This window comes from Amaranthus tricolor, chromosome 1, assembly GCF_026212465.1.
Source record: "Amaranthus tricolor cultivar Red isolate AtriRed21 chromosome 1, ASM2621246v1, whole genome shotgun sequence".
Classification (NCBI taxonomy): domain Eukaryota; kingdom Viridiplantae; phylum Streptophyta; class Magnoliopsida; order Caryophyllales; family Amaranthaceae; genus Amaranthus; species Amaranthus tricolor.
Genome location: NC_080047.1, coordinates 902,095 through 914,778, shown reverse-complemented (window position 1 = coordinate 914,778; position 12,684 = coordinate 902,095). Strand labels below are relative to the sequence as shown.

Here is a 12,684-nt window from a genome sequence, read left to right as displayed (position 1 = left end):
CCCGGTTTGTGTGGTGATTTAGGCCAATAATGTTGTGATTAGAACATGGGAAGTGACGCGTGTTTTAATTTTACATGAAATTTCATTGAATTGTCAAAAAAAATTCTTTAAATTTTGTCCATTTGTAGGTGCCCTTGGGATACGAAACCCTGGATCCACCACTGCTTTTATGCAATTAAATGTGTTATTTTGAATATTTATACATTGAACTATACTCCTCTATAAGTTATAAAAGTTAATATTTAGAAAATTTATCATTAGAAAATTTAAATAAGATCTCTCTTAACTGATTTTTTTTTACACATTAATTGCAATATATAAAATAAGCTAAAACGATGAATATTATCAATAACCGTAATATAACGAGTAATTCTGTATGGAGGAAATAGGTATGATCCTCTTTGTTAAGAGAGTGTATTACCTAATTTAATAATGCAATTGAAATTGTTTAACGGATACGAAAATTTTGAGTTTTTATTTTTTATTTTAAAATAATCGTTGAAATCTTATAAGAGTATTTTAAAAAGTAATAGGGAATACGAGAAGTGCAGTTTTCTCATTTCAGTTGGAGAATAAAGTTTTCTTTTCTGGATGAAAATATCCAATCCATTATATTAAACGCTTTTTAAAATAATTAACATAAAATATAGCTAAAAAGGCCTAATTCACATTATTATTATTATTATTATTATTATTATTATTATTATTATTATTATTATTATTATTATTATTATTATTATTAAAAGAAGAAAAATCAGCAGCTTGAATAAACGAAAAATAAACAGCAGAAATCTTCGATTTAGGATCAGCACTAACACCAAACAAACCATTAGAAAGAAAACCCACATCCAAACACAATAATTTCACACAATACTGCAATTTAAACGCTTCTCCAGTCCCATAATTATCATCCACAATCTTAAAAGAACCCTTCTTATTAATACAATCTCCATTCCCAGCAACAACAAACGAAGCATTCATCGACGACCCACCCGATTCAATCGACCAGTACAGAACCTTTGTCGAATCCTCAAATCGTAAATTAATAAGACTATCATTTTGAATCAATGGCGTATGGAAATAACTTGAGACGGTAACAGGAGATACTAAAGGACCGTGCTCTCCTTGAACACTTCTGGTTATGAAAACAGGACATGGTTGTGATTTGTTCGGGTTTATCTTCAATGTTAAGCTTCCTTCGTCGGGGTAAGCCATTACTGGGAAGATGTAATAGTTTCCTAGGTTTCGCACCGGGTTGTGGTGATCGTCGACGATGAGGCTTGCACTGGAGAGTGTTGCAGAAAGGAATAAGAGGATGAAGGTTATGAGAAAGGACGCCATTGTTCTTCTTCTCTTAATTTGTGAGAGACAAGTATTAATTAAGGAGTAATTAAGTTTTTGGTTTAAGAGATAATTAACATATATATATATATAGTACTCCCTTCATTTTCTAATGTTCTTTCCATTTGAAATATTTCACCTCAAGCAAAGAAATTTGATTAATATTTTCGACACATATTTATAAGAAAAAATATATTCATGTGAAAGTTAGTTAGATTCGTCTTAATATATACTTTTTTATTATATATTTTTTATAATTTTTTATTCTGTGTATTTAGAGATATTGAAGTTTAAAATTTGCTTTGAAAACTGGAATGAAAAGAAAAACGGAGAGAGTATTAATTTTGTTTTGAATAATTTGAAATGATCTTTGTTAAGCAACTCAATTATTAGTTGACCCTAAAATCAACTATAATTATTATATTATTAAATTTTAAAAAATACTCTTTCCCTCCCAAATAAATAGTTTCATATATAAATGAGTGAAAATAAACAAGAACAAATAAAACTAGTAAAAATACATATTTTATAAGAAAATGAGAGAAATATGTAGATAAAACGAAAAAAATTAATATGAGAATCAAAAAAAGAGGGTAAGTTATAATAAAAAATAAAAATAAAGCAAATTTAATAGGTTGAGGTAAAAAGAAAAATAAGGCTAATTTTTGGTACAAATGGAAGTAATATCAAATTTGATATTGTGTATGATTACTTCTAAGCAATTATTAAAACCTTATCCATTCAATTAGAGATATTATAGAAATATTAAAAGTTAAATTAATACATTAAATTGTGTGTAATAACAAATGAAAATTTAAAAAGTTATCAATCTTTTAATTTTAAAGTCATTTGATTATATATATATATATATATATATATATATATATATATATATATATATATATATATATATATATATATATATATAATTCTTTAGTAATTAATGGTAAATAATTAAAAGATGTGATTTTATTTAAATCGTTAGATTAACATGTTAAATTAAATAATTGTGATGATTGACTCTAAGAATCAATCATATTAAAAATTTCTATTATTATGGCATATATCTCATATTATTGGGAAATTAATATAGACATTCATTAACTAGCAAGATAGGAGAGAAATGTTATTTGATATGATATTATAATTAAATGTGATGAATATTAATAAGTGTCAATTAAGAAGATATATTTACTACTAAAGGTGATGATCTCCTTCCTATGACATTTATAATACTTTCTTAAGGACTATCATAAATTTCATATTATTATATTTATTACTCAAAATAAATAAAAAGACTACACTTTTAAAATTTTATATAGTAGTTAATAACTAATAAGTTCTCATTTATCAAATATCCTTAGGCCGAATGTCATGACATAGAAACATGAAATGTGAAATGTAGTCTAGTTTCACAACCTTTGAGCGTTCATCCAAGCTCAACAAAACAAGAAGCATCATCATCATCATATTCCGTTCAAAGAAAACTATGATCAGAGTTTGAAGAGGGAAGACAGATGGCAGCTCATATCCATAGAGGAGAATGCGGTCAAAGATTCCCTCGGCTCGAGAAAGGTCTTCAAAGAGAGAAAAACTTACAACTTACAAATAAAATAAATAGAATAGCGATAATTAAAGGCAATGAACAATAACAAATGATGGGTAAAAGGGACGGGTTTAGTAATCTAAGACGTGGATGAGGCGCCGCCAACTGCCCCTATCCCCGGTCAAGTCCTTAGAGAGGTGAAGTTCATGCAGGTCACTTTTAATTTGCTCCTCCCACGCTCTCCTAGGTCTTCCTCGACTTCTCTTGCCTTCCACTATGATGCATTCGATCCTTCTTACTGGGGCGTCATGGGTCTTTAAACCATCTCAACCTATTCTCTCGTATCTTTGCGGAGAGAGGTGCAACCCTTATCTTCTCCCTGAACTCCTGGTTTCTTATTATATTCATCATAGTATTACCACACATCCACCTCAGCATACACGTTTCTGTTATGTCCATCCTCGGAAACTTTTTATCACAAAGCACCCCGGTTGCTACTCGCCACTTAAGCCAACCCGCTTGTATACGATTAGTAACGTCTCCATCAATCTCTCCATTACTCTGAATCACCGATCCCAAATATTTGAACTTGGACGTACATGCAACAACTTCTCCCCCTATGGTCACCTCTGGTTCCCCTATCGATTTTGTCCCACTGAAATTACATCGCAAGTATTCTGTCTTTGTACGGCTTATGCGCAACCCCTTACCCTCGAAGGCTTCCCTCCGCTCTTCCAATTTACTATTAGTCTCCTCCTTGGTTTTTGCGACCAAAACTATATCGTCGGCAAAAAGCATGCACCATGGTACGGTCTCCCAGATGGACTTAAAGATTTCCTTCATAATGACCGTAAAAATGAAAAAACTTAATGTTGATCCCTGATGTAGTCCCACTTTAATTGGAAAAGACTTTTTCATGCCCACCGGTGTATGTATGTTAGTCGACACTATGTTATACATGTCCTGTATTACCTCAATGTACCTTCGTGAAATACCTCTATTCTTTAGGCTATCCCAAACGATGCTTCGTGGTATGATATCGTACGCTTTCTCCGGGTCTATGAACACCAGATGCAAATCCTTCTTTCGCTCTCTTTACTTTTCCATCAATCTCTTCAAAAGATGAATTGCCTCGGTGGTTGATCTTCTCGGCATGAATCTGAATTGGTTCTCTCTAATTATCGTCTCTCCTCTAATTCTTTTGACAATCACTCTTTCCCACAGTTTCATAGTGTGGCTTAGAAGTTTGATTCCTCTATAGTTCTCGCATACTTACGCATAACCCTTGTTTTTAAACAGTGGGATAAGTGTGATAACCCTTCATTCTTCTGGCATCTTACTAGACTTCAAGATGACATTAAAGAGGTTAGTAAGCCAATGAATTCCCTCCTCTCCTAAACCCCTCCACACCTCAATTGGATTGTTTTCAGGTCCAACTGCCTTTGATTCCCCCTTTTTTTGAGACCTTCTCCTACTTCGGTCGTGGTAATATCAATAATTGACCTATGATCCTGTGTTCTTTGGATATTCGAAGTTTGTCGAATTTCCTCCTTTAGACCCCTAGTCTTATTGAGCAATTGGGAAAAATATTGATGCCATCTCATTTTGATGTCCTCTTGTCTAAGGAGTACTCGTCTACCTTCATCCTTAATGAACTTCACTATCCCTAAGTCCTTCTGTCTAGATCTCAACAAAACAAGAAGCATGAAGCAACTAATTCCAATTAGAAAAAGTATATACTTTTTTGACATTTAAACAAATGCACAATAATACCATATAGTATAACTAGCCTTAGCAAACGATTCAATCGAGTTGATTTAGGGATCTAGCTTGCATAGGTTGGATGAGGTCGGATCCAATCAAACCAAGTAGATCTTGTTATTGTTAGTTTAACTTTAACTAAATATAATATAAATTGAAATAAAATTTAAGTTAATAACCGGAAAGACACAAAGCAATACTAAGATATTACAACAACGTAAATAAAAGTACAAGTGTATTTATGTTGTTTGGTGGTATAGTTTGGGTTGAGTGAGTCATTTAGGGTTTGAATTAGATCATTTAAGTCTAGTTTATTTTATAAGTTTCAAATAGAATTAATTTGCCTTGTACTTTGGAAAGTGGAAACAATAACTTCGATAATTATTTATTAAAAGTAAAACTGCAAAAAAAAATTATACATTATTTATTTAAAACTAAATTTAACATATACGTCAACTCATGTAGTAGTAATTAAGAAAAGGGCATTATTATTTGTCGCCACCCTTTTCATTTTATCGCCACCCCTCCTAATGAAATTACGAATTTGCCCCTGATCTTTAAAAATTTACAAGTTTGCCATTCAGTTAATAACTTTTCATTTTCATTTTTTTTAAATTATTTTTATTTATATTATTATTGTTATTATTATTATCATAGTTATTATTATTATTATTATTATTATTATTATTATTATTATTATTATTATTATTATTACGGTTATTATTATTATTATTATTATAACGATTATTATTATTACGGTTATTAATAATAATAATAATAATAATACTAAAAATAATAATAATAATAATAATAATAATAATAATAATAATAAAAATAAAATTAATAATAAAAATAATAATAATTAAAAAAAATTAAAAAAAATACCAGTCGCACAAAACGTGCGACTGACAGTCGCACAAAGCAGTCGCACGTTTTGTGCGACTAGTATTTTTTTTTTAATTATTATTAATTTTATTATTATTATTATTATTATTGTTGTTGTTATTATTATTATTATTAAATTATTATTTTTGTTTCAATTATTATTGTTATAACTGATGTAAGAAAGAAAGTGTAAAAGTTGACAAACACAAAACACACAGAAATTACGTGGTTCACCGACAATGTGTTGACTAAGTCCACAGGTAGAGAAGAGAAAAATTTTATTACTAGAGGAAACCCAAAATACAAATATTGGCTAGATTATAGAAAATAAGAGTTTATAAATTACTCCAATACATAAAACCTTAGCCAAAACAGATTTTTTTGTGATGATGCAAAACTAATGCTCAAGACTCCTTTTGTAAGGAGAAGAATAACAAGCCTTTGTTATTCTTCCGATGTGGGATAATGATAAACATTAATCTTCCAATGTGGGATAATGAATAACATTAATCTTCCAATGTGGGATAATGACAAACATCAATCTTCCAATGTAAGGTTATGTCTTGAATCCCACATTGAAAGATTGATGTTTGTCATTATCCCACATTGAAAGATTAATGTTTTTCATTATCCCACATTGGAAGATTAATGTTTATCATTATCCCACATCGGAAGAATAACAAAGGCTTGTTATTCTTTTCCTTATAAAAGGAGTCTTGGGCATTAGTTTTGCATCATCCTAAAAAAAATTGTTTTGGCTAAGGTTTTCTGTATTGGAGTAATTTATAAACTCTTAATTTCTATAATCTAGCCAATATTTGTATTTTGGGTTTCTTCTAGTAATAAAATTTTACGCATTCTTTCTTACATTAGTTATAACAATAATAATTAAAACAAAAATAATGATTTAATAATAATAATAATAACAACCACAATATTAATAATAATAATAATAATATAATTAATAATAATAAAAAAAAAAATTTTAAAAAAATACAAGTCGCACAAAACGTGCGACTGTCAGTCGCACGTTTTGTGCGACTGGTTTGTGCGACTGTCAGTCGCACATTTTGTGCGACTGTCAGTCGCACATTTTGTGCGACTGGTATTTTTTTTTTAATTTATTATTATTATTATTATTATTATTATTATTATTATTAACCGTAATAATAATAACCGTTATAATAATAATAATAACCGTAATAATAATAATAATAATAATAATAATAATAATAATAATAATAATAATAATAATAATAATAATAATAGTAACTATGATAATAATAATAACAATAATAATATAAATAAAAATAATTAAAAAAAATTAAAAAAAAATGAAAATGAAAAGTTATTAACTCAATGACAAATTTGTAAATTTTTAAAGATCAGGGGCAAATTCGTAATTTCATTAGAAAGGGGGTGGCGATAAAATGAAAAGGGTGGCGACAGATAAGAATCGGGTTAAGAAAATACAAAAAAACTCATGTCAAAAGCTAATGACTATAGACTCAAAATGATTGGATTCATGTGAACTCGTTTGAATAAGGTGACTTAAGCAGGAAGCAAAAATATTTTACTACATATTAAATCGACTTAATTTAAAATGATTTGGATCATACCATTTCAATTTATTAATTGCTTTTTAATTTAGTTGATTCGATTTATAATTTATAATTTATTTTTGTATCTATTTGAGTTTTGTAATAATTAATTTATCTCAGTTTAAATCTACGCATTACAAGATCATTTTAATTCTAAAAAAACTTAAAATTATTTTGTCGATTTAAGTCAATTTTTTTATTATTAAAAACAGTTAATTAAATCGACGAGGAACGGAGGACGACGAATACAACTGTTTCCGGATCTCGCCACTCGCTACTCGCTACTCGCTACTCTCTCCACCGCCAATTATAGATGTGTTAATTAATTAATTGAACAAAACCTAAATTGATTTTTAGGGTTTTCTACGAACCCTAATTGCTTTCTCTTTCCCTCCCAACCTATTTTTAATCTCATATTCATTTTCCCCCTTAGTTAATTAAAGATTTAGCGATTACAAAGAGATCTTACGGTTACGATTACAGGTATGTTTTAATCTTCTTCCCGTTACCTATAAGAAAACTTAATTGTTTAATCTGTATAACGATTCTTTCTGCTAGTGTTTGGTGGTAAAACCTGTGCAAATTAGCATCAATTTGTTTCAGTTCAATTTACGACCACAATTTCATGTGAGAACTGCTCAAATTAGGTTTTGTTTGAGTTTTGAGTACCCGGTATTGTTCGTTTATACATGACAGGTCAATTATCAAGTATAATTTGATGTAAAATTGATTCTAATTGGGTTTTAGTTGATTTCGGAGAATAGTTTTATGTGGAAATTGTTTTAAGTTGGTTGGAATCAAGAGTTATGCTGTTTTGATTTTCAATCATCTCCACTATCTGAACTTATACACTATTGAAACTTTTGGGTCTTCATATTTCTGGACTTGCTGTTATATGGTTTTCTTTGAGTTATGGTGTTAATTTGGCTCTTGATGGTCATAACTAGGTTTTTTAAGTGTGTGAGAGAAAAACAAGCATCTGCAAATGGATCTAATAAAACAAGAGATTATGAAAAAGAAACAGGATCTAGCTAAGGAAACAGGTGGGAAACGATTCTTCAAGCGATCTGAGATTGAGCAGAAGCGCCTTCAGAAATTCCGCGAGGAAGAGAAGCGTGAAGCTGAGGAGAAATCCCAACGCCAGCAGCAGGAATCCTCTTCCTCTTCCACTGCCTCACTCCTTGACTTGATATACTCTACCAAACCTAATGCCGATTCCTCCACTAAAACTACTACTTTAACTACGGAGGAGCAGAATAACATTGATGAACTAAACCTCTCGAAGCAAGAAGTGATTCGGCGTCTTCGACTTCTGAAGCAGCCAATTACCCTTTTTGGAGAAGATGATCAGGCTCGTTTAGATCGATTGAAATATGTCCTGAAGACGGGTATCTTTGAGGTTGACAGTGACATGACAGAGGGCCAGACAAATGATTTCTTAAGAGATATTATTGAATTGAAGAAGAGGCAGAAGACTGGGATGTTGAGTGATCGCAAGAGGAAAAGTGAAGATTTGGAGGATGGGGAGGGAGGTAAGGGTGATGATGAGTTAAGTGGGGATGGGGGCTCTGGTTTTGATGCCGATAAGGACATAGCACTAATGAAGGCAAGATTTGAGGATTTGTGCGAGGAAGATAAGATTTTGGTATTTTTCAAGAAGCTGTTGAATGAATGGAGGCAGGAGTTGGATGAGATGCAGGATTTGAACAGGCGTACTGCAAAAGGAAAGCAAATGGTTGCTACTTTTAAGCAATGTGCTAGATACTTGTCTCCTTTATTCAAATTCTGCAGAAAAAGGGCTCTACCAGACGACATCAAGGCATCTTTGATGTTCATCGTGGATTGCTGTGGCAAGAGAGACTATCGAACTGCTGTGGATCATTATATTAAGCTGGCCATTGGAAATGCTCCATGGCCCATAGGGGTTACTATGGTTGGTATCCATGAACGTTCTGCTCGGGAGAAAATTTATACCAATAGTGTTGCTCATGTCATGAATGATGAAACCACCCGCAAATACCTACAGTCTGTCAAACGGCTGGTGACTTTTTGTCAACGCAAGTATCCAACTGTGCCATCTAAATCAATTGAATTTAATAGCTTGGCAAATGGTAGCGACTTACAAGCTCTACTTATGGATGAGCATCATGCAACAGGAGGAGGGAATCAAGTACAGGAGGAAATGCTTCAGTTGCCTGCTCCAAGGTAATTGCTTCAATCATGATAGACATTCTATTTTGCTGTGGATTGCTTGTATCTCGTTTAGATTGCGATTTTAAAACTTTATGTGGGGTTCATTTCCAACATGAGATGAAACTAACGGTTATATTTGATCAGGCTTTTTGATAAAGGTGGCAAATGATGCCAAGTTTCTGAGCTTGTAAGTTCAAGGCTTCTAGCTCTTTGCCACTACCCCTCCAAGCCTGATCACTTTTGTAGTGTTGTAACTTTGTGTGAATGAATTTGTTACTTTAATTGATGCAGCCTATCGATTTGGGTGATTTTGATATATGCCTTATTGGTCGGGGTATATCAACTTATGAAAATGACTTTTTGGATACTAATTTAATTCTTTTGCTCTTCTAATCTTACAGACATGTTTTCAGTTGTTAGTTTAGAGAGCTTTGTATATAGGCATATAGCAATTTGTGAATTTGTATGAACTGATTACTGATCTTTCCGGAGTGTTCAATGAGGACTTTATAAATACGTGGAATTATATGTTTTTTAAAAAGCTCTTTTCAAACTCTTTGGATGGACAAAATTAATTGTGGTAAAATTTACTTTCTCCTCCCTTATTAATTATTCATTATGCCGTCAGCATATGGTTCTAATCTATCATGGTTGACTCCTGGTTTTATCGCTCCCCCTTTAAACCTAAGCTACACTTTTTAATCAGTTGTTTGACAACTCATGGTGAGCATCCTTTGGCTTCATCACGGCTCTATTATAAAACCATTTACTTCAAATATTTGGCTCTTTATTCCCTATGTTGAGGATATTACATTGTTCCTGATTGCTGATTGGAACTTTGTTCAGTAACTACTGTACTTGTTGGCAAGGTCTTATATATCATGTCACCTATACTGAACAATCTTATCTCTTGTCTTATCAGAGACGAGTAAAGATTTGCCCTTTTGGAGTTTTGGTGCCCCATGAGCTGTTAACATGAACCTTTTTGATCCCGAGGTTCCTTACGATTACAATGCCTTTTGGAAAGTTTCCTAGTACTATGTGAGACTGTTGATCTGTACTTGCCCTAGCCTTTTCTGTGAGTACGTCTTGGCTTAGCTGCTTGCTCGACAAGGTTGCGTAATTCAATATGTCAACTATGTAATTTTTAACATATCAGGCAGTGTGTTCATTGTTGAGCACTAAATAGAAAAATAATTTCTTATGTTCATATTGTTTTATATACCAGTTCATGTCGCCATGTTGAGGTTCTCGTGTATCATTTAAAACCTAACCCCTCTCCCTTTTTCATTACAAGTATACAGACTATCAATATGGTATAATTAACAACTTCTAGAAATTTCTTGATTGCCTGTGTAATTTTCTTGGTGGCATATAAAGGCGCTAATTTAATGTATTTAACATTTTTTGTCTGGTTAAGCTATTTTTTTTCAGGTTTACTTTTAGGCATCTCGAGTTTGATTGAGGCTTGTGTTTGTTAATTATTCTGATAAAATTATCTGGTGTTGCTATAGATTTCGTACTTGCTAACCTCCATGTCGTAATAATTTTTAAAAGTGCGCTTAGGCTCTTCTATCTGGGAAAGCGATGGGCTTGGCACCTTAATATGGTAGGCGAGGCTGGTTCATAAAGTGAGCATTTGAGAGCGCCTTATGGAGCCTAAAGGCAAGTGCCTTAAAGAGCTTATTGGTTTTGGCTTAAGTAGAAGCTCATTTGATGTGGTCACTCATAACATAAGTTTTTTTTTTTTTTGCTTCACTTCTCTTCTTACTCTTCGTCTTGAATATTTTGGGAGGTTAATGATTGTAATTTTTTTAAAACACCGAAAGGCTTAGTCTTTACGAACCCTAGCTACTTAGGGCAAAACTAAGTTGTACATGGGAGTGCTCTTTTGTTCATCTATGCTCACAAACTCTTCTGGTTATGGTTGTGATCACTTCCTCTATGTGCATGAATTATGATGTTCTAACTTCTAATGTAAGCTATATTTAAGTCGGTATAGTGGTTGGATTTTAAAGCCATTCACTATCGAATTCTTCCTATGAAAAAATCAGATATCCTTTTTTAAGGAAGATTAGTGTATAATAAGGGATTAAAACATGTTTTTACCGAGATGAGATCATATTTTCATTGCTAAATACAATTGATAACAAGTATTTTTTTTTCTATTAAGAGTTTTCTTCTTAACAGCTAGTTGCTACTTTATTCATTTGTTAGCAATAATTTTGATGTTCAACGAAGTAGATGTGATTGATGATAGTAGATTCGAAGAGTATAGACTATAGAATACCATGTTTTAAAAAATCATACATCATTTAATAAAGTATAATTTGCGATAATATTCAACCTATGCTAATTTGTTTTGATTCAGCTAGCTGATATCATACTGTTTGAAATTGGATTTTGAATGTTGAGTCTTTGCTAAATCTAGTACATACATCTTTTATTTTATTTTTTATTGTAGAGTATGCAGGGGAAGGAAAAACTTAGGTAATAATCAAACCTAGAATTTTACTTAAAAATTTAGTATTGATTCCAACTAACATAAAACTCAACTCTTGAGTCTCATAATTAAAGTCCTAGCTAATTAAAAAGACTAATGACCAAGAGTGAATCACAAGTTTAAAAATAGGTAAGACTAGAGCCCTTATTTAGCTCAACAAATGAGAGTAATTCATCACTCAAATACACCAACTCAAAACCTTTTTAATCCTATATAAACCCTAACAACGTCTCCTAATGTCACACACTAATCAACTCAAACTCCAATCTTCACACTCCCCTCTATAGGGTAAAAACATTCACTGCAAAACCAAACATGGCACAATTTCAAAACAGCATGTTCTTCACTCTCTTCAACATAACCTTATTGATCATGCTAAGCATGAATGGAAGCCATGCATCGCGCCATCTTCTCCAAACAACACCGCCACAAATCACAAACCCGAACATGCCTAACATCCCTAACTTCCCTCAGCAACCAATTATTCCAAATTTACCTCAACAACCAAGTATTCCGAATTTACCTCAGCCCTCAACACAGATACCTTCGATTTCAAATAATCCAACCGTGATTCCAGGGTTGAGTTTGCCTCCTAATTTGGTTCAAGCAGTTACTTCCTTCTTGCAAAATTTGCCAAATACTCTTCAAAATGCTCCTAATAATTATCCTTTTATCCCATACATTGCTCCTTCTCCATCCAACTAATACTTTTTATTATGACTTATGATGTACTTGTTCTATTTCTTGTTTGTAGCATATGATCTACATATTTTATTTTTACATTAATGTTTTATATGAGTGATTATCATGTATGGTTTGTTTCGAGTGAATTGTTACTATCTTAATTATGCTAT

General features: G+C 31.9%; 2 protein-coding genes across 3 annotated transcripts; both read left to right on the top strand.

Moving 5' to 3' along the window:
* Positions 1-7,365: 7,365 nt before the first annotated feature.
* On the top strand, positions 7,366-11,412 carry LOC130797241 (uncharacterized). 2 transcript variants are annotated; one of them, XM_057659768.1, is made up of 3 exons: positions 7,366-7,617; positions 8,082-9,339; positions 10,250-10,817. In XM_057659768.1, the coding sequence occupies exons 2-3, from the start codon at positions 8,120-8,122 to the stop codon at positions 10,257-10,259; spliced, it is 1,230 nt and encodes a 409-aa protein (XP_057515751.1). In that variant the 5' UTR covers positions 7,366-7,617; positions 8,082-8,119; the 3' UTR covers positions 10,260-10,817. The 2 variants fall into 2 exon arrangements, with proteins under 2 accessions (XP_057515751.1, XP_057515745.1); XM_057659762.1 differs by lacking the exon at positions 10,250-10,817 and adding an exon at positions 10,885-11,412 and having other exon boundaries at positions 7,367-7,617.
* A 799-nt stretch (positions 11,413-12,211) lies between these two features.
* LOC130826549 (pre-mRNA polyadenylation factor FIP1-like) lies at positions 12,212-12,535 on the top strand. The gene has a single exon (XM_057692134.1). It carries the CDS (start codon positions 12,212-12,214, stop codon positions 12,533-12,535), a length of 324 nt encoding a protein of 107 aa, XP_057548117.1.
* Positions 12,536-12,684: the final 149 nt, after the last annotated feature.

Bases quoted from the DNA above. Each gene is read 5' to 3' on its own strand.
- LOC130797241 (XM_057659762.1), top strand. From the start codon at position 8,120: ATGGATCTAATAAAACAAGAGATTATGAAAAAGAAACAGGATCTAGCT. The intron at 9,340-10,884 runs GTAATTGCTTCA...AATTTTTAAAAG, and splicing joins CTTCAGTTGCCTGCTCCAAG to TGCGCTTAGGCTCTTCTATC.
- LOC130826549 (XM_057692134.1), top strand. From the start codon at position 12,212: ATGAATGGAAGCCATGCATCGCGCCATCTTCTCCAAACAACACCGCCA.